Raw genomic sequence first — 22,869 nt, 5'->3', positions numbered from 1 at the left:
CTTAGATGAAATCAATTACAGTATTTAGTGAAAAATAAATGAAATAGCGGAGTTCCTGTCCCACATAAGAGAAGTGTATACCAAACAAAATGTTAAACTAGATGAAGCCAAATGCGTCTAAATTAATAGATTTTTCAACCTGTGGTAAACTCAGTGTCTGGAACATTGTAAAGAGAGCTCTATCTCAGACAATGGAAAATAGTGTAGCATGATTCCAGTCCAATAAAGAAGATTAGATAAGAAGTGATTGATACTGCTTGGATTAAGCTGCCAGTATAAAAGAGAGGAACTGATGACAGCTGCCAGACTAAAGATGAACATTTCCGTAAATTAGGATTATATTCACATTCTAGCAGAAACATCAAAACCCTAATAAATCAACCGGATGAGCTCAGCTTCAATAGCATCCAAAATACTAACCCTGCCAATGAGTGAAGTTGAACCACTGTGGTTCCTTTTGTGGTTTCCATTGCTTTTTCATTATTCACACAGTTATTTTCTCACCGCGAGGTTGGGCGCAGAAGCATTGGAAAGTTAATATTAGTTAAAATTTGAGTGCAGAACACTCAAGGCATTTTAATAACCTGTCGGGAATTGTAAGAAGGATAGTGGAAGACAGAGGCAGATTAATCCCATCTCTTAAAATGTTTGGACACCATATTGTAAAAAAGAAAATAGAAACAAGTTCATGATGTCATTTCCTGGTGAATATATACAGTGGCTTGCGAAAGTATTCACCCCCCTTGGCATTTTTCCTATTTTGTTGCCTTACAACCTGTAGATTTTTGGGGGGTTTGTATCATCTGATTTACACAACATGCCTACCACTTTGAAGATGCAAAATATTTTTTTCTTGTGAAACAAACAAGAAACAAGACCAAAAAGTAGAAAACTTGAGCATGCATAACTATTCACCCCCCTCCCAAGGTAAAAAATTTGTAGAGCCACCTTTTGCAGCAATTACAGCTGCAAGTCTCTTGGGGTATGTCTCTATAAGCTTGGCACATATAGCCACTGGGATTTTTGCCCATTCTTCAAGGGAAAACTGCTCCAGCTCCTTCAAGTTGGATGTGTTCCGCTGGTGTACATCAATCTTTAAGTCATACCACATTACCTCAATTGGATTGAGGTCTGGGCTTTGACTACGCCATTCCAAGACATTTAAACATTTCCCCTTAAACCGCTCAAGTGTTGCTTTAGCAGTATGCTTAGGATCATTGTTCTGCTGGAAGGTGAACCTCTGTCCCAGTCTCAAATCTCTGGGAGACAAACAGGTTTCCTTCAAGAATTTCCCTGTATTTAGCACCATCCATCATTTCTTCCATTCTGCCACCCCCATGCTTCACTGTGGGGATGGTTATCTCGGGGTGATGAGAGGTGTTTGGTTTACGCCAGACAGCGTTTTTCTTGATGGCCAAAAATATCAATTTTCGTCTCATCTGATCAGAGTACCTTCTTCCATATGTTTGAGGAGTGTCCCACTTGCCTTTTGGCGAACACCAAACATGTTTGATTTTTTTTCTGGCCACTCTTCCATAAAGCCCAGCTCTGTGGAGTGTACCCTTAAAGTGGTCCCTATGGACAGATACTCCTCCAATCTCCACTGTGGAGCTTTGCAACTCCTTCAGGGTTAACTTTGGTCTCTTTGTTGCCTCTCTGATTAATGTCCTCTTTGCCTGATCTGTGAGTTTTGGTGGGTGTCCCTCTCTTGGCAGGTTTGTTGTGGTGCCCTATTCTTTACATTTTTTAATAATGGATTTAAATGGCGCTCCTTGGGATGTTCAGATTCGGACACTTTTTATAACCCATCCCTGATCTGTACTTCTCCACAACTTCATTCCTGACCTGTTTGGAGAGCTCCTTGGTCTTCATGGTGCTGCTTGCTTGGTGTTGCCCCTTGCTTAGTGGTATTGCAGACTCTGGGGCCTTTCAGAACAGATGTATATATACTGAGATCATGTGACACTTAGATTGCACACAGGTTGACTTTATTTAACTAATTATGTGACTTCTGAAGATTGGTTGCAATATATGTTATTTAGGGGCTTCATAGCAAAGGGGGTGAATACATATGCACGCACCACTTTTTCGTTTTTATTCTATATTTTTTTTTATGAAACAGGTTATTTTTTTCATTTCACTTCACCTTTTGGACTATTTTGTGTATGTCCATTACATAAAATCCAAATAAAAATCCATTTAAAATTACAGGTTGTAATGCAAAAAAATAGGGAAAACACCAAGGGTATGAATACTTCTGCAAGGCACTGTATATATAAATCTATATAGATCTATATATGACTTAAATGTAAATATATGTAAATGTATATCTTCTAGGCCCGTTGGTTGTCTGAATCGCCGTGTCTCCAGCCCGCCCAGCTATTCACTGGACCCTATGATCACTTGGCTATGCATGCCTCTCTCTAATGGCAATATGCCTTGTCCATTGCTGTTTTGGTTAGTGATTGTTGTCGTATTTCACTGAAGATCCTCCGGCCCTGCTCAATACGCCTCAGCTAACCCTCTTGTCCCACCTCCCACCCATGCGGTGACCTCACCTGGTTTAATTGATGTCTCTAGAGACAATACCTCTCTCATCGTCACTCAATGCCTAGGTTTACCTCCACTGTACTCCCATCCTACCATACCTTTGTCTGTACTATTCTACCGCACCCAGAAACCTGCTCTTTTTACTCTCTGTTCCGTACGTACTAGATGACCAGTCTTACAGCCATTAGCCATACCGTTACCCTACTCCTACTCTGCTCCTCTGGTGATGTAGAGGTTAATCCAGGCCCTGCAGTGCCTAGCTCTACTCCCATTCCCCAGGCGCTCTCATTTGTTGACTTCTGTAACCGTAAAAGCCTTGGTTTCATGCATGTTAACATTAGAAGCCTCCTCTCTGAGTTTGTTTTATTCACTGCTTTAGCACACTGTGCCAACCCAGATGTCCAAGTCATGTCTGAATCCTGGCTTAGGAAGGCCACCAAAAACCCTGAAATTTCCATCCCTAACTATAACATTTTCCGACAAGATAGAACTGCCAAAGGGGGCGGAGTTTCAATCTACTGCAGAGATAGCCTGCAGAGTTCTGTCTTACTATCCAGGTCTGTGCCCAAACAATTTGAGCTTCTACTTTTAAAAATCCACCTTTCCAGAAACAAGTCTCTCACCGTTGTCGCTTGCTATAGACCACTTTCTGACCCCAGCTGTGCCCTGGACACCATATGTGAATTGATTGCCCCCATCTATCTTCAGAGCTCGTGCTGTTAGGTGACCTAAACTGGGACATGCTTAACACCCCGGCCATCCTACAATCTAAGCTTGATGCCTTTAATCTCACACAAATTATCAATGAACCTACCAGGTACAACCCCAAATCCGTAAACACAGGCACCCTCATATATATCATCCTAACCAACCTGCACTCCAAATACACCTTTGCTGTCTTCAACCAGGATCTCAGCGATCACTGCCTCATTCCTAGCGTCCGTTATGAGTCTGCGGTCAAACGACCACCCCTCATCACTGTCAAACGCTCCCTAAAACACTTCAGTGAGCAGGCCATTCTAAATCAACCTGGCCCGGGTATCCTGGAAGGATACTGACCTCATTCCGTCAGTAGAAGATGCCTGGTTATTCTTTAAAAGTGCTATCCTCACAATCTTAAATAAGCATGCCCCGTTCAAAAAATGTAGAACCAGGAACAGATATAGCCCATGGTTCACTCCAGACCTGACTGCCCTTGACCAGCACAAAAACATCCTGTGGAGTACTGCATTAGCATCGAATAGCCCCGCGATATGCAACTTTTCAGGGAAGTTAGGAACCAATATACACAGGCAGTTAGGAAAGCAAAGGCTTGCTTTTTCAAACAGAAATTTGCATCCTGCACCACAAACTCAAACAAGTTCTGGGACACTGTAAAGTCCACGGTAAACAAGAAACACTGTCAACACGATAAATCCACGATAATTGAGAAATTCAAAAAGCATTTTTCTACGGCTGGCCAGGTTTTCCAGCTGGCCACCCCTACCCTGGTCAACAGCCCTGCACCCCCCACAGCAACTTGCCCAATCCTCCCCTATTTCTCCTTCACCCAAATCCAGTCTCTATGGGGGTGCTACAGGGTTGCATTCTTGGGCTGACTATTTCCTCTGTATACATCAATGATGTCGCTCTTGCTGCTGGTGACTCTCTGATCCACCCCTATGCAGACGATACCATTCTGTATACTTCTGGCCCCTCTTTGGACACTGTGTTAACTAACCTCCAGACGAGCTTCAATGCCATACAACTCTCCTTCCGTGGCCTCCAACTGCTCTTAAAATGCAAGTAAAACTAAATGCATGCTCATCAACCAATCGCTACCAGCACCTGCCCGCCCATCCAGCAACACTACTCTGGACGGTTCTGACTTAGAATATGTGGACATATACAAATACCTAGGTGCCTGGTTATACTGTAAACTCTCCATCCAGACTCACATTAAGCATCTCCAATCCAAAATTAAATCTAGAATCGGCTTCCTATTTCGTAACAAAGCATCCTTCACTCATGTTGCCAAACATACCCTCGTAAAACTGACTATCCTACCGAACCTCGACTTAATTTACAAAATAGCCTCCAACACTCTACTCAGCAAATGTGATGCAGTCTATCACAGTGCCATCTGTTTTGTCACCAAATCCCCATATACTACCACCACTGCGACCTGTATGCTCTCGTTGGCTGGCCCTCGCTTCATATTTGTCGCCAAACCCACTGGCTACAGGTCATCTATAAAAGTCTTTGCTAGGTACAGCCCCGCCTTATCTCAGCTCACTGGTCACCATAGAAGCACCCACCCATAGCACGCGCTCCAGCAGGTATATTTCACTGGTCACCCCCAAAGCCAATTACTCTTTTGGCCGCCTTTCCTTCCAGTTCTTTGCTGTCAATGACTGGAACTAATTGCAAAAATCACTGAAGCTGGAGACTCATATGTCCCTCACTAACTTTAAGCACCAGCTGTCAGAGCAGCTCAAAGATCACTGCACCTGTCCATAGCCCATCTGTAAATAGCCCATCCAACTACCTCATCCCCATACTGTTATTATTTTTCTTTGCACCCTAGTATCTCTACCTGCACATTCATCTTCTGCACATTTATCACTCCAGTGTTTAATTGCTAAATTGTCATTATTTCGTCACTATGGCCTATTTATTACCTCCCTTATCTTACCTGATTTGCACACACTGTATAGACTTTTTCCTATTGTGTTATTGACTGTATGTTTGTTTATTCCATGTGTAACTCTGTGTTGTTGTTTGTGTCACGGACGTCGAATGAAGAGGACCAAAGCACAGCGTGGTAAGCGTACATATTCCTTTTATTTAGAAATGACGCCGACAAAAACAATACAAAACAACCGTGAAGCTTAAGGGCTATGTGCCACAAACAAAGTTAACTTCCCACAAAGAAAGGAGGGAAAAGGGCTACCTAAGTATGGTTCCCAATCAGAGACAAAGATAGACAGCTGTCCCTGATTGAGATCCATACCCAGCCAAAACATAGAAATATAAAATCATAGAAAAACAAAACATAGAATGCCCACCCCACATCACACCCTGAACTAAATCAAATAGAGAACTAAAAAGGCTCTCTAAGGCCAGGGCATGACAGTTTGTGTCACACTGCTTTGCTTTATCCCGGCCAGGTCGCAGTTGTGAATGAGAAATTGTTCTCAAAAGTCTATCGGGTTAAATAAAAAAATTAAATCTATATACAGTTGAAGTCGGAAGTTTACATACACCTTAGCCAACTACATCTAAACTCAGCTTTTCACAACTCTTGACATTTCATCCTAGTAAAATGCCCCGTCTTATATAATACTTTAATAAATTATTTTAAGAATGTGAAATGTCAGAATAATAGTTGAGATAATTATTTATTTCAGCTTTTATTTCTTTCATCACATTCCCAGTGGGTCATACGTTTACATACACTCAATTAGTATATGGTAGCATTGCCTTTAAATTGTTTAACTTGGGTCAAATATGTTGTGTAGGCTTCCACAAGCTTCCCACAACAAATTGGGTGAATTTGGCCCATTCCTCCTGACAGAGCTGGTGTAACTGAGTCCGGTTTGTAGGCCTCCTTGCTCGCACATGCTTTTTCAGTTCTGCCCACAATTTCTCTTCAGGACTGAGGTCAGGGCTTTGTCATGGCCACTCCAATACTTTGACTTTGTTGTCCTTAAGCCATTTTGCCACAACTTTGGAAGTATGCTTGGGGTCATTGTCCATTTGGAAGAACCATTTGCGACCAAGCTTTAACTTCCTGACTGATGTCTTGAGATGTTGCTTAAATATATCCACATAATTTTCCTACCTCATGATGCCATCTATTTTTTGAAGTGCACCAGTCCCTCCTGCAGCAAAGCACCCCCACAACATGATGTGGCCACCCCTGTGTTTCAAGGATGGGATGGTGTTCTTCAGCTTGCAAGCCTCCCCCTTTTTCCTCCAAACGTAACAATGGTCATTATGACCAAACAGACATTTTTTCAAAAAGTACGATCTTTGACCCCATGTGCAGTTGCAAAACGTAGTCTGGCTTTTTGTTTTTTTGTTTTTTTTTGGGGGGGGGGGGTTGTTTTGTGTTTTTGGAGCAGTGGCTTCTTCCTCACTGAGCAGCCTTTCAGGTTATGTCGATATAGGACTCGTTTTACTCTAGATATAGATACTTTTCTACCTGTTTCCTCCAGCATCTTCACAAGGATTGATTTGCACATTTCGCACCAAAGTACGTTCATCTCTAGGAGACAGTACGCGTTTCCTTCCTGAGCGGTACGACGGCTGCGTGGTCCTATGATGATTATACTTGCGTACTATTTTTTGTACAGATGAACGTAGTACCTTCAGGCATTTGGAAATTGCTCCCAAGGATGAAGCAGACTTGTGGAGGTCTACATTTTTTTCTGAGGTCTTTGCTGATTTCTTTTGATGTTCCTATGATGTCGCCTTGAAACACATCCCAAAGGTACATCTCCAATTGACTCAAATTATGTCAATTAGCCTATCAGAAGCTTCTAAAGCCATGACATCTTTTTCTGGAATTTCACAAGCTGTTTAAAGGCACCGTCAACTTAGTGTATATAAACTTCTGACCAACTGGAATTGTGATACAGTGAATTATAAGTGAAATAATCTGTCTGTACAACAATTGTTGGAAAAATGATTTGTGTCATGCACAAAGTAGATGTTCTAACCTACTTGCCAAAACTATAGTTTCTTAACAAGAAATTTGTGGAGTGGTTGAAAAAAATGAGTTTTAATGACTCCAACCTAAGTGTATGTAAACTTCCGACTAAAAGTGTATATCTATATATAAACTGGGTGGTTCGAGCCCTGAATGCTGATTGGCTGACAGCCGTGGTATTTCAGACCGTGTGCCACTGGTATGACAAAAGTTATTTTTACTGCTGTAATTACATTGGTAAACAGTCTATAATAGCAATAAGGCACTTATGGGGTTGGTGATATATGGTCAATATACCACGGCTAAGGGCTGTATGCAGGCACTCCGCATTGTGTCGTGCTTAAGAACAGCCCTTAGCTGTGGTATATTAGCCATATACTACACCCCCTCGGGCCTAACAAATTAATTAAAAATAAAAATATATATTTAAAAACTCAACAGGGTGTGATCTGATAAAACAGGAATCCACGCAAAATGACGTGAAGTGATGTTTTTGAAACGTGCTTCTTCTCTTGTGGGGCAAGGAGGGGTGTGCGCTATGTGAATGAGTAAAGACTGTGTCAACACACTCAGTAGGTCCCAAAAACAAAATCTAATATTTCAGCCCCTTTCAGGAAATGAAATGTTTTGCATCAGCAGGAAGAACAGGCTAGAACAAGGGTCACTAAGGTGAGAAATATTAGGAGGGAAAGCCTAAGACGTTGTAGGGTAGAGCTAAAATAAGGTCTTCATCTGGATACCAATGCATTTTTTTTTTACCTCTAACCTGTGTAACATTCCACAAAGAGAAATGTAGATTAATATGAAATTGTATGTTGGGTGAAATATGCTTCATACCATAATACTTCCTTCTACTCTGTCTCCAAACTCTGTAGCTTTAGTAAGCACATGTGATTTACAGTAGTTACGTATTCCAACTCCATCATCTGAGGGCATGAAATTAGATGCAGTAAATGAAACCAATTTGATCGATTGGAGGAGGATGGGTTTGTGTGCTGCAAGTAGTGGCCACACTAGTGTTAACAAACTGAGCCTGTTAGGAGAGAAATCCTGCTTTTAGCACATATGATTGATATCAGTTCCCCCACCCTTCCTGGAATCTCAGAATATCAACAACTTTAGTGTCTAGACTACTGTGTTTACGTGCGTGTGTGCCTGCCTGCCTCCTAGGATGCCTGCGGGCATCGCCCCATATGCACAGCACATATCTATAACCCTTAAAATGTTATATTTGACACCAGACTTTTGAAATAGCCCCGTTAGACACTCTCTGTTTACATCTCACCTCACTCAGATTTATACTTGCACTTCCTGCTCCCAGCCCTGCTCTCCCTCCTTCCCAATCCCATTATTGGTCCCGTCCAAAACAGGACGAAAGTTGGGAGCGTTGCAAGAATGCATCTTGGGGAGGAAACAGGGGAGGTTGGGAATTGGGAAGGCTGTTGGTTTGGGTCAGGGGATTTATCCTCCTTTGTTGTCAGGGTTCCTGATCTTACTGTGGGTCTGGTTAGAGGGAGGGCTGGTGTGACACTGGCATGATGAGGACCTTTTGATTTCACTGAAGCTGATTTAGCATAGAGATGAAGTAGATCTAAATCTGGTCTTTGGATCGCCAGCTGCAGTTGTGTGGGTGGATAAGAAGGGGATACTGAGCGGTTGTTCAATGCAGTTTACAGATGCTTTCACTGAGTCACTTTGTTAAAACTATCTCTAAAAAGGATGTGGAATGTGTACCGTCAGACAACAAACAAATAAAACCCTGCATAAAGGGAAATAAACTGCACATGGGGATCTAACCATATTGAGCAGCTCATATTCAAAATCAGATATTGTATAAGGACATAAACCTATGTAGTAACACTATTGTAGGTGTCCTTATGTATGCATTTATAAAGCCCTTATAACAGCTATAACACATAACATTAGTCATAAAGTGACATAAGGAGTTTTATATTGTTATGAGTAATGGCATAAGATGTTATAAAACTAGTTATAACGGGTGTTATAGATGACTGTTGATCCTGTTGTCATATGCTCTAATTTCAACTGTTAATAACAGCTGCTATAACAGAGCCTGAATGACAACTAATGTCATATGTTATTACATGCTATTTAACAATCTATACATACCAGATGATATAAACAGGGTGTTATGTAATTTACCAACATCTGTGTCACATTATTACATTAAATGGAATGATGGGCATCATAACCATGTAATATGCCCTTATAGAGTGTGCACAGAAACCTTCAATAAAGTGACATTAATTTGAGGTGTTATAAAACAGTTATGAATGTTCTTGTACCACAGCACGAGTTGAGAAACACAAAACTCGAACATTCAAAGGATCTCAAAGCAGCATTGGCAAACAGTCTATTGACTCCAACATACACGTCTCAATATACAATTCGCAGATGCATCTACGTTATAAAGTCTTTATTGAATGTTATTGATTCATCAGACAACTGGAGTGTCATGTGTTCTTGCCACATATTGACACTCAACAGCTTTTTAGCATTGAAAATCATCAGGCAGCCCCTTTGTCTTATTTTGTGTCTGTTGGTTTCCTAACATGTATTTTCTGGCACACTGGGTATTATGAGATGAAGACTCAATTGCTTTTCACAAGTGCTCCAGCTAGCTGCCTACAGGCTTCGGAGGGGTTGGTTCCTTGTTGAGGCAGAGGTGACAATGGTCACTGGCTTGGCTCTAGAACTCATGATGGTGTTAGCTACTGTGGCAAAAAGTCACAAACTGTCAGTGCACACACTGACTTTGTGGTTTAAGAGACTTGCCTGTTTATAATGCAGTTCTGCTACTGCTGTGTGTATTTTAGAGGTAGTTCAGCCAAATATCCATACAGTATCTTTATAGAAAAACATAAGAATGGCGCAAATGTTTGCCTTGCATTGTCTAACCCGTAAAAATGTCATTATAAAAATGGTGGTTTCACTCGAGTGAGATTCAGTTAATTCAATCTTTCAGGTGGTATTGGCTTTGCAGCATGTACAATAAAAGTCCTGTGTCTGGGAGGCAGCATGAGTCAAAAAGCTCAGTATGCAATGGCTTATCAAGTAAGGGGAGTGTGACTGCTGAAACAGCCCACAGTTGTTTATGTGGTAGAGAAGCACACATTCGTCATAGAGATTTTAGCCTTGTGTAGGAACTCTTTGTCAGTTCCCCTTCACACACACACACCTTCGTACACACATACACACACGCACACGCACACACACACACACACACACACACACACACACGGCTAGCTGGCCTCTTACCCGTGCTCCCCTTGACCTTTCACACACACCCCCGATAATCCCCCTGATACTCCTCCCACCCCACCCGTCACACATACAATTCCACTCCCTATATGCCCCTGAGCCCCCCAGCTCAAATAAAGCCAGCATGGCTGCGCACACACCCCTGGTCCGTGCGTAACACTTGCCACGTAAACCTACTCTCCTCACATGCAGAGCCCCAAGCGCTCTTACACTCTCTCCCACTCTCTCTCTCTCTCCCTCCCAAACTCTCATTCTCGCTCTCATTCTCTCTCACGCTCCCCCTCTCCTACTCTCTCTACTCAGTCCTGTTATCCTAACACAGTAAAGCTGCTCAGACAAACAGCTCATTTTATTCACTTGTGCTCAGTTGTACAAGTTTAAGTTCAGTTTTCTTTTAGTAAATAGGGTTTCAGCCTGAACTGTTCTCTGTCATAGTTAGTTCAAAACAGTTTCCAAACAGTGTGTTAACTTCCAAACCATTTTCCTTGGAGACACAGCAGATCTAGCGAAAACATTAAGGTCTTACTTCATGAGTAACCTCATATTGTCTATCAATAGCACTACTCTATGTGCTAGTCTCAAGTCTAGTTGTGCTGTGCCCATGAGGAGTTGACCAAACCACACATGCTGTCTGTGAAGTTAGTGAAGAGAACAATAGACAGAAAGAGACGTACTGTAAACAGTGCTAAGATATATACCTGGAGAACTAGTAAGGTACTGTATGTCCTGTTTTGACCCATAGAGAGCAACAGATCTACAGAATGAAGTGGATTCAACAGGGAGTGGAAATCATCCAACTGAGAACCCCATAGGGCCCTTGATTTGATTGTAAGGGAGGACACAGTTGGAGAATAATTACTGAGATACAGGCCAAAACCTTACCGAAACCACATGAAGGAGCAAATCCTTGGGCAAACATCTTTTCTTTATCTTAATGTCATAATCTATGGAGTAAATCCTTTTTTGCTCCTAATCAGGGACCCATCGGTTCACCTATGGGCAATTTCACCAGTCCATAATAAATAACGGAACTTGAAACTTTTGAACACTGAATAAACATTGAAGAAATTCAAGATAGCTGGCGGGTGTATGAGGGAATGACAAACCACACAGAGAGAGAGCGAGAGAATGGGGCAGTCATCATGACGATGCTATGAATGACTGATTGTCTACGTCAGAGTATAAGACAGAGCTGTTCAGATAGCCTGTGATTTCTGCAGAATGTCCATGCCAGGTAAACAGTGGGAACCAGTCTGGCTAAACCATGCAGTAACCACCAGCCGTTTTGTGGCCTGGGGCAACATTTTCCTGTTAGGGCACATTTTCCTGTTAACCCTAACTCTAAACTCTTAGGAGAGACCTACACCATGTAATTATAGGGACCTTAAGCTGCAGCTACAGCAAAAATTCACCACAGACTTACACAGTCTCTTTGCTGTTCTGGATTAATAAAGTAATACCAATATCTCAGTGCAGTTAACCCTGTTTCTTGGTGTGCAGGAGGAAGATTTCAAAAAGAGATGTCCAGTAAGGCTAAGCTATAGAAGCCTTGATTAGACTAGAGTCGTACGGCAAAATATCAGCATCTTGAGAGATTCCTCCAAGGCTTTCCGTCTTAATTTAAAAGATGGACATTATGTTTACTATTACAAGAGACAATAAAATAGGACCATTTCATTAATTAATCATTGTTTGTCTACTGTATGTATCGGAAGAGCAACTTTTACAACTGTGGATAAGCTATTATTCCAGCCTCCGATTCCTGGAAGAAATGCAATATCTTGCACAGTCTGAACGTAGGCTACGACAGAGACACACGCCTGAAAAAAGGCAAGCTTTCCATTTCCTTATGTCAATGGAATTCACTGTGTCGTAAAGGAACAATACCATAGAGTGTAGAATAAAATTAGTTTGGAGTCTCATTTCATTTGGTGGCAACTTCATTAGGTTGCCAGGAATGTGTAATTCAGCTGTACTATTTAATGCATAATACCGTAGGTCAGGGGTATTCAACTCCGGAGAATGCTGGTTTTCTGTTCTACCTGATAATTAATTGCACACACCTGGTGTACCAGGTCTAAAACAGTCCCTGATCAGAGGGAAACAAAAAAATGCAGTGGAAATGGCTTGGAGGTCCAGAGTTGATTTTGAAGGCTTCAGGTATAATGTACTATTCAAATAATTATAGTCAAATTCATGGCAACTTCATGAATTGTTGAATCTTCTATTTTTCACCTGGTAGTACTGAGCAATTTGTGCTTCTGGAGGTTGGTTCGGATTTGGTTACCACATTTTTTCCCCCCGGATTTTGATCATTTTTAAAGACATTGTGAGTTGAATGCTGTAACAGAGAATAAAACAATTAATACAAATTCCATGATGGTAATGACTACACACTACTGCTTATCACTCATTTACCATCCATTATTTTCATTACTTTACTTTCATAAAATATTTCAGATGTTGTGTATATTACATTTGTTTATTTTATGACATTATTTTATTCCAAGTCATCATCTCATCTCTATAGATCTACTGCCTAGGCAGTCTGACAAAATAACTATTTTAGTAGTTCTTCAAAGTAAATAAGGCATACTTTTAAGACTGCTGAATAGCAATCACTTAGATCAGTGGTCAAATCAAAGACCTTAGGATGAAATGCTTACTTACAAGCCCCTAACCAACAATGCAGTTCAAGAAATGCAGTAGAAAAAAAAAGAGTTTTAAAAATGCAAATCAATCACAAGGTAACACAAGAAAGTGACATAACAATAACGAGGCAATATACAGGGGGTACCAATACCGAGTCAATGTGCGGGTCTACAGGTTAATCAAGGTCATTTGTAAAGTGCCTGCGTAGATAATGAACAGCGCGTAGCAGCAATGTAAAAACAAAAAGGGGGCCACTTGATTAGTTTAGTTGCTCAGTAGTCATATGGCTTGGAGGTAGAAGCTTTTAAGGAGCCTTTTGGTCCTAGACTTGGCGCTCCGGTACCGCTTGTGTGAGGTAGCAGAGAGAACCGTCTATGACTTGGGTGACAGGAATCTTTGACAATTTTTTGGGCCTTCCTCTGACACCGACTAGTACATACACTACCGTTTGGGGTCACTTAGATATGTCCTTGTTATTGAAAGAAAAGCACATTTTATGTCCATTAAAAAAACATCAAATTGATCAGAAATACAGTGTGGAAATTGTTAATGTTGTAAATTACTATTGTAGCTGGAAACGGCTGATTTGTAATGGAATATCTGCATAGGCGTACAGGGGCCCAATTTCAGCAACCATCACTCCAGTGTTCCAATGGCACACTGTGTTAGCTAATCCAAGTGTATAATTTTAAAAGGTTAATTGATCATTAGAAACTATGTTAGAACAGCTGAAAAATCCAACTTCACAGATCTTCATTGTAAAGCGTTTAAACACCGTTTCCCATGCTTGCTCAATGAACCATAAACAATTAATATACATGCACCTGTGGAACGGTCCTTAAGCTCTTGAAACTCTGGGGGCGCTATTTCATTTTTGGCTGAAAAACGTTCCCGTTTTAAACAAGATATTTTGTCACAAAAAGATGCTCGACTATGCATATAATTGATAGCTTTGGAAAGAAAACACTGACGTTTCCAGAACTGCAAAGATATTCTCTGTGCGTGCCCTAGAACGTGAGCTACAGGCAAAACCAAGATGAAACGGCATCCAGGAAATCAGCAGGATTTTTGAGGCTCCGTTTTCCATTGTCTCCTTATATGGCTGTGAATACGAGAGGAATGAGCCTGCCCTTTCTGTCGTTTCCCCAAGGTGTCTGCAGCATTGTGACGTATTTGTAGGCATATCATTGGAAGATTGACCATAAGAGACCACATTTACCAGGTGTCCGCCCGGTGTCCTGCGCCGAAATTGGTGCGCAAACCTCAGCTGCAAGTATTTTTCCATGGAATTCAGAGAAGAAAGCAGGCTTCCACGAACGATATATCAATGAAGAGATATGTGAAAAAACACCTTGAGGGTTGATTCCAAACAACATTTGCCATGTTTCGGTCGATATTATGGAGTTAATTCGGAAAAAGTTTGACGTTGTTGGTGACTGAATTTTCGGTTCGTTTCGGTAGCCAAATGTGATGTACAAAACGGAGCGATTTCTCCTACACAAAGATTCTTTCAGGAAAAACTGAACATTTGCTATGTAACTGAGAGTCTCCTCATTGAAAACATCCGAAGATCTTCAAAGGTATATTATTTTATTTATTTGGTTATCTGGGTTTTGTGAAAATGTTGCGTGCTAAATGCTACTCAAAATGCTAAGCTAGCTTTGCATACTCTTACACAAATTAGTGAATTGCTATGGTTCAAAAGCATATTTTGAAAATCTGAGATGACAGTGTTGTTAATAAGACACTAAAAGCTTAAAGATGGTAGGCAATTAAGGTCACAGTTATGACACTAACGAAGCCTTTCTACTAACTCTGAAAAACACCAAAAGAAAGATGCCCAGGGTCCCTGCTCATCTGCGTGAATGTGCCTTAGGCATGCTGCAAGGAGGCATGAGGACTGCAGATGTGGCCAGGGCAATAAATTGCAATGTCCGTACTGTGAGACGCCTAAGACAGCACTACAGAGAGACAGACATCACCGTCAACAACGTCGCCTATGGGAACAAACCCACTGTCGCTGGACCAGACAGGACTGGCAAAAAGTGCTCTTCACTGACAAGTCGTGCTTGTCTCACCAGGGGTGAAGGTCAGATTCGCGTTTATCGTTGAAGGAATAAGCGTTACACGAGGCCTGTACTCTGGAGCGGAATCTATTGAGGTGGAGGGTCCGTCTTGGTCTGGGGCGGTGTGTCACAGCATCATCGGACTGATCTTGCTCCCTCAGGTGGTACCCTTCCTGCAGGCTCATCCTGACATGACCCTCCAGCATGACAATGCCACCAGCCATACTGCTCGTGCTGTGCGTGATTTCCTGCAAGACAGGAATGTCTCTGTTCTGCCATGGCCAGCGAAGAGCCCGGATCTCAATCCCATTGAACACGTCTGGGACCTGTTTGATCGGAGGGTGAGGGCAAGGGCCATTCCCCACAGAAATGTCCGGGAACTTGCAGGTGCCTTGGTGGAAGAGTGGGGTAACATCTGATAGCAAGAACTGGCAAATCTGGTGCAGTCCATGAGGAGGAGATGCACTGCCGTACTTAATGCAGCTGGTGGCCACACCAGATACTGACTGTTACTTTTGATTTTGACCCCCCCTTTGTTAAGGGACACATTATTCCATTTCTGTTAGACACATGTCTGTGGAACTTGTTCAGTTTATGTCTCAGTTGTTGAATCTTGTTATGTTCATACAAATATTTACACATGTTAAGTTTGCTGAAAATAAACGCATTGAGAGGATGTTTCATTTTTTGCTGAGTTTATAAGCCATAAAATGTACGTTCTCCCTACTTCCACTCACACTACAACCAGCACTGCAGCTGCAATGGATGAGTATAGCAAATCAAATCAAATTTTATTTGTCACATACACATGATTAGCAGATGTTAATGCGAGTGTAGTGAAATGCTTGTGCTTCTAGTTCCGACAATGCAGTAATAACCAACGAGTAATCTAACCTAACAATTCCACAACTACTACCTTATACACACAAGTGTAAAGGGATAAAGAATATGTACATAAAGATATATGAATGAGTGATGGTACAGAATGGCATAGGCAAGATGCAGTAGATGGTATCGAGTACAATATATACATATGAGATGAGTGATGTAGGGTATGTAAACATAAAAGTGGCATAGTTTAAAGTGGCTAGTGATACATGTATTACATAAAGATGGCAAGATTCGGTAGATGATATAGAGTACAGTATATACATATGAGATGAGTAATGTAGGGTATGTAAACATTATATTAAGTGGCATTGTTTAAAGTGGCTAGTGATACATTTTTTTCCATCAATGTCCATCTATTTCCATTATTGAAGTCAGCTGGAGTTGAGTCAGTATGTTGGCAGCAGCCACTCAATGTTAGTGGAGGCTGTTTGACAGTCTGATGGCCTTGAGATAGAAGCTGTTTTTCAGTCTCTCGGCCCCTGCTTTGATGCACCTGTACTGACATCGCCTTCTGGATGATAGTTGAGTGAACAGGCAGTGGCTTGGGTGGTATTGTCCTTGATGGTCTTTATGGCCTTCCTGTGACATTGGGTGATGTAGGTGTCCTGGAGGGCAGGTAGTTTGCCTCCGGTGATGCGTTGTGCAGACCTCACTACCCTCTGGAGAGCCTTACGGTTGTGGGCGGAGCAGTTGCCGTACCAGGCGGTGATACAGCCCGACAGGATGCCCTCGATTGTGCATCTGTAGAAGTTTGTGAGTGCTTTTGGTGACAAGACAAATTTCTTCAGCCTCCTGAGGTTGAAGAGGCGCTGCTGCGCCTTCTTCACAACGCTGTCTGTGTGGGTGGACCATTTCAGTTTGTCCGTGATGTGTACATCGAGGAACTTACAACTTACTACCCTCTCCACTACTGTCCTGTCGATGTGGATAGGGGGGTGCTCCCTCTGCTGCTTCGATAAGTTTGCGTTATTATTATCAGCGGCTTGTGTCTTTTCTGATATCAAGGAATATTTCACTTTCTCTGAATTGGTGCATGACACTGCTATACTCATTCACTGTAGCTTTAGTGCTTGTTGTTGCGTGAAAGGACGTAGGGAGAACGTGCATTTTATGGCTTATAAAAGTGTCGAACAAAGTGTTGACAGTGCTGATTAACAACTTAAACATGAACTTACTTGTAAAAACAGCAGCTGCTTGCTGTATTCATTGAGTCTCTCTATAGTCATGGTTTTAAAAGTTTTGAAATCATACAGCCTACATTTTTTATGTCTCGAGGAAACTGCAGACACTGTGATCTGCGCTATCTGATTGACCAGTGGTAGGCCTATAGGTGCACCTTATTTGCTCTCTGGGCCTGCCGGGTATGCAGAGTTCTACCTTCAGACACATGAAATGTTTTAAAAAAGGGAACACTTTGCCTTCCCAGCATTAAGGCTGCAGAATCAAGTGTGCCAAACCGCCAACAGCACTGAACGAAAAAACGCAAGGCTTTACCGTTGTTGTTTTTTACAGAAATGTTTGGTGATCGACTACGAATGCCTTGGAGATCGACCAGTCGATCGCGATTGACCGGTTGATGACCACTTTCAGGTAGAGATACCTTGCCAGGCAACTGCTTTCTATTCCTCTAGATCATGCGTTTTCTCTTCTCTCCGTCTCTGTGTCTGCTCCACACAGACCGGACAAGTAGGTGGGTGCGCAATGGATTATGGTCATTGCAGTTAATTACCACGTTCTCTAAGCAAAACTATGTAGAATAATGATTGGCCCGTAAGAAACTACAACTCCTTACTACATTGCACAGTTCAGGCTTGATCCGTGTGATCTCTAGAGAAACTGCATATCGAGCACACAGAAGAAAGAAAAACTAAATGGATTTAAAATAATTGAACGGACTCCAGTAAATTGTTTATGAAACAAAAAATAACCGAAATTTGGGTTAATTGCTCAGAACTATCACCTGGTAACATCACCTGGAGTGTAGAATGCTGATGACTCAAGTTTGCACACACATGGTCATACTGCAGATGTACAGCTGCTCCCCCAGCCCTTCTGAATCCTACGTATAAACCCACCCAAGGCCATATGCCCATGCTCTGAGCCCACTCACCGTCCCAACAGTCAGCACCCAACCCAGGCACAGCATAGCTGTACAAACAGGTGCTCCTTCCCACCCAACGCTGTTTGCTTAACCCTTTCATCACAATAAGCTGTGTTGGATTTGGCTGTGTGCATTAAGCAGAGACTTGATATGTTATCGTGAGCCGAGTTGGTCTTAGTATACACTTGTGACGTTAGAGCTTTCTTCAACGGTCTATCAATCTTTGCTCAGTCGGTGGAAAGGATATGGACTCCCAAGAAATGCTTTGTTACTGTATGCCTGTTTGGTACAAAGACATGTATGCCTACACACACACCAACAGAGATACACACGCACACACCAGACAAATGTCAAAAATGAACTTAGAAAAATCATCACATAGGCTACATGACCTGTTCCAGGTAACTGGATAACCAACCAAAGTCATACACTACTGTAATAACTTAAATCAAAAAAGAACGCACTACCACTGAAAACACAAATTACACACAGGACTCCATGCAATGCAACTGACCGGAGCAGAGTAGATGCACTTCTATGTGAGTGCTGGTCAATATAGAGAGAAATTAGGTGACTTGTCTTACCTGACTTGCGTTTGGTGGATCCCCCATAGTCCCTGCAAAAAAAACAACACCAGAGAGTCATGGTCAGTGTTGTGACGGGGAGCCAGGCCAGAGCAGGAGCATGCTTTCCTACAGAGGACTCTGTACCCTACCAGCCAAACCCTCATTAAGAATGCACACACATAGGCACCCCACATGGAGCATGTCAGAAAGAGAGGGAGAAAGATTGAGGGAGAGAGAGGGAGAAAGAATGAGAGAGAGAGAGACTAGTCTGTGGCGACCTAAATGCCAGAACTGGACAAGAACCTGACACCCTCAGCACACAGGGGGACAAACACCTACCTGGTGGTGATAGCATTCCCTCCCCCATATGCCCCTCTAGGCACAACTACAACATAACCAACAAAAACAGGTCACAACTCTTGCAGCTCTGTTACACACTGGGTATGTAGATAGGAGTCCTCTCGAAGCCTACCATTGACTATGGTAGGTACACCTATAGCTCATCTCTTAGCAGTAGTACTGTAGACTACTTTATCACTAACCTCAACCCAGAGTCTCTCAGAGTGTTCACAGTCAGCCCACTGACACCCCTATCAGATCACAGCAAAATCACAGTATACTTGAACAGAACATTACTCAATCATGAGGCATCAAAGCCAAAGGAACTAAATAATATTAAGAAATGCTATAGATGGAAGGAAAGTAGTGTGAAAACCTACCAAAAAACAATCAAGCAACAACAAATTCTATCCCTTTTAGACAACTTCCTGGACAAAACGTTCCACTGTAACAGTGAAGGTGTAAACTTGGCAGAAGAAAACCTAAAACATTATATTTGACATTTCAGCTTCCCTATCAAATCTAAACATTTCAAACAGAAAACCTTAGAAAATTAACAAACATTTTTAAGGGAAGGCCCTAAAAATGGTCAAAGACAAATTGTCAGGCACCCTAGTTATAGAATGCTCTCGATGCTACCGCAAGGCAAGCGGTACCAGAGCGCCAAGTCTAGGGCCATGATTCCTGAACAGCAAATTCAATGGCTACACAGAACATTTGCATTGACGCCCCCTTTTTACGCTTCAGCTACTCTCTGTTTATTATCTATGCATACTCACTTTAACTCTACCTACATGTATACTACCGTTCAAAAGTTTAGGGTCATTGGGAAATGTCCTTGTTTTTGAAAGAAAAACATATTTTTTTTCTCCATTAAAATAACATAAACTTGATCAGAAATACAGTGTAGAACATTGTTAATGTTGTAAATGACTATTGTAGCTGGAAACAGCTATTATTTGTTATTTTTATTTTTTTCTTATCTATTTTTTTTACTTAACACTTATTTTTCTTAAAACTGCATTGTTGGTTAAGGGCTTGTAAGCAAGCATTTCACTGTAAACGTCAACACCTGTATTGGGCCGAAGAGACAAAAAACATTTGATTTGATAAAAATTTGAACAATGACAAATGGTTTGTTAAACCAATGAGGAGACGGGAGAGGCAGGACTTGCAGCGTGATCTGCGTCAGAAATAGAACTGACTTCTATTTTAGCCCTTGGCAACGCAGATGCTCCTTGACGCGGGCGAGCAGTGTGGGGTGCAATAATTGAATAACATAGATTTCTACATTTATTTTGCAACGCTCGGGCACTTGACGTGAGTGGTGTAGTCAGCCTGTTAGAGACCCAGAAAACCTGAGCCTACACCTTCACTATGGTGAATCACTAAAACAATACAGGAATAAACTACAGAAAAAGAAGGAACAGCACATCAGAAATCAGCTCAATGTAATTGAAGAATCATAGACCAGCCACTTCTGGGAAAATTGGAACAACAACAACACGACAAAACAGAGATGTTTGTTCTAGGTCCCAAGAAACAAAGATATCTTCTTTTGAATCTGACAATTAATCTTAATGGTTGTACAGTCGTCTCAAATAAAACTGTGAAGGACCTAGGCGTTACTCTGGACCCTGATCTCTCTTTTGACGAACATGTCAAGACTGTTTCAAGGACAGCTTCTTTCCATCTATGTAACATTGCAAAAATTAGAAAGTTTCTGTCCAAAAATGATGCAGAAAAATTACGTAACGTAAAACACCAAATACTGCATGCATAGCAGAATTAGGCCGAACCCGCTAATTATCAAAATCCAGAAAAGAGTTGCAAAATTCGACAACCAAGGGAAGCGATTCTCAAATTTTCCATAACAAAGCCCCTAAGTAAGTTTGTTCTGGGGCTCTGTTCACAAACACAAACAGACCCCACAAAGCCCCAGGCCAGCAACACAATTAGACCCAACCAAATAATGAGAAAACAAAAAGATAATTACTTGACACATTGGAAAGAATTAACAAAAAAACTGAGCAAACTAGAATGCTATTTGGCCCTCAACAGAGAGTACACAGTGGCAGAATACCTGACCACTGTGACTGACTCAAACTTAAGGAAAGCTTTGACTATGTGTAACAGTATAACTTTAGACCATTCCCTCGCCCATACCCGGGCGCAAACCAGGGACCCTCTGCACACATCAACAACAGTCACCCTCGAAGCATCGTTACCCATCACTCCACAAAAGCTGTGGCCCTTGCAGAGCAAGGGGAACTACTACTTCAAGGTCTCAGAACAAGTGACGTCACCGATTGAAACGCTATTTAGCTGTGCACCACCGCTAACTAAGCTAGCCGTTTCACATCCGTTACATATGTACAGACTCAGTGAGCATAGCCTTGCTATTGAGAAAGGCCGCCGTAGGCAGACCTGGCTCTCAAGGGAAGACAGGCTATGTGCACACTGCCCACAAAAAGAGGTGGAGACTGAGCTGCACTTCCTAATCTCCTGACGAATGTATGACCATAGAGACACATATTTCCCTCAGATTACACAGATCCACGAAGAATTCAAAAACAAATAAAATGTTGATAAACTCCCATTTCTACTTGGTGAAAAACCACAGTGTGCTATCACAGCAGCAAGATTTGTGACCTGTTGCCGCAAGAAAAGGGCAACCAGTGAAGAACAAACACCATTGTAAATACAACCCATATCTATGCTTATTTATGTTCCCTTTTGTATTTTAACTATTTGCACATAATAACAGTTGAAAGTCTTTACTCTTTTGGAACTTTTGTGAGTGTAATGTTTAATGTTAATTTTTATTTCACTTTTGCTTATTATCTACTTCACTTGCTTTGATAATGTTAACATGTGTTTCCCATGCCAATAAAGTCCTTAAATTGAAATTGAGAGGGAGAACAAGGGAGAGAGAGAGGGAGAGAGAGATTGCTGTGTGTACAGTATGTGAAAGTGAGAGAGAGTGACAGTGAGTGAGTGATTGTTGATTTGCATCTGTTTATTGGTGGGGCATGTGTGTGTGTGTATGTTGTGCATGTGTGTGCATGCGTACTGCAGTTTGGAAATGGAAGTCTGCGGTTACTAGCCCAACGCTCTAACCACTAGGCTACTCTGTCGCCCCATTATGATCAGCTGCTGAAGTTAATAAACTGTTTTGGTGAATGTAGAAATTATAACCCTTTATAAAAGTATCTAATCCTGACATGTTATTACCTAAAGTAAAATACTGTACCACGGTATCCACTATGAATGTTAAAATAGTCATTGACTCGACAAGCATTGTCAGAACACAGAGCATATTCTTTGTTTGAACTCAATGAGGTCTTTCTTGAGCTGTCATAGGCTGCCAAGAGTTGCCATTGTGACATGATAGGCCTTTGGGTAGTGTGATTCTTAAAGTCATAGTAGTGGCCATTTTAACGATGATAAATGGATCTATACGACAAAATATCAATGAAGAGACATCAAACCCGCTTAATAAAATACAGTATTACGACCGTCACTTGTTGCCTGAACTGTACTTAATATATTAAACCTAGAAATAAAACTGAACTGGAACAATGGAATAGCGCTATCACAACAAACTCCTCCCCCTCATCCCCCCCTTATAGTCATAGTAGTGGCCATTTTAACTATGATAAATGGATCTATATGGCAAAATATCAGTGAAGAGACATCAAACCCGCTTAATGAAATACAGTATTACGA

The 22,869-nt window shown here is 41.6% G+C and overlaps 1 protein-coding gene across 2 annotated transcripts in view; it reads right to left on the bottom strand.

Moving 5' to 3' along the window:
* LOC135511040 (SH3 and PX domain-containing protein 2A-like) overlaps positions 1-22,869 on the bottom strand; it is a 91,051-nt gene that overhangs the window by 42,560 nt on the left and 25,622 nt on the right. For both annotated transcript variants that reach the window (XM_064932511.1, XM_064932512.1), the window contains exon 6: positions 18,820-18,851. In XM_064932511.1, coding sequence (XP_064788583.1) covers positions 18,820-18,851 — 32 coding nt within the window. The remainder of the gene's footprint in view (positions 1-18,819; positions 18,852-22,869) is intronic.

The sequence above is a fragment of the Oncorhynchus masou genome, chromosome 23 (assembly GCF_036934945.1).
Source record: "Oncorhynchus masou masou isolate Uvic2021 chromosome 23, UVic_Omas_1.1, whole genome shotgun sequence".
In the NCBI taxonomy this organism is placed as follows: domain Eukaryota; kingdom Metazoa; phylum Chordata; class Actinopteri; order Salmoniformes; family Salmonidae; genus Oncorhynchus; species Oncorhynchus masou.
The sequence above is the reverse complement of the archived record's forward strand: the minus strand, read 5'-3'. Positions and strand labels throughout refer to the sequence as shown.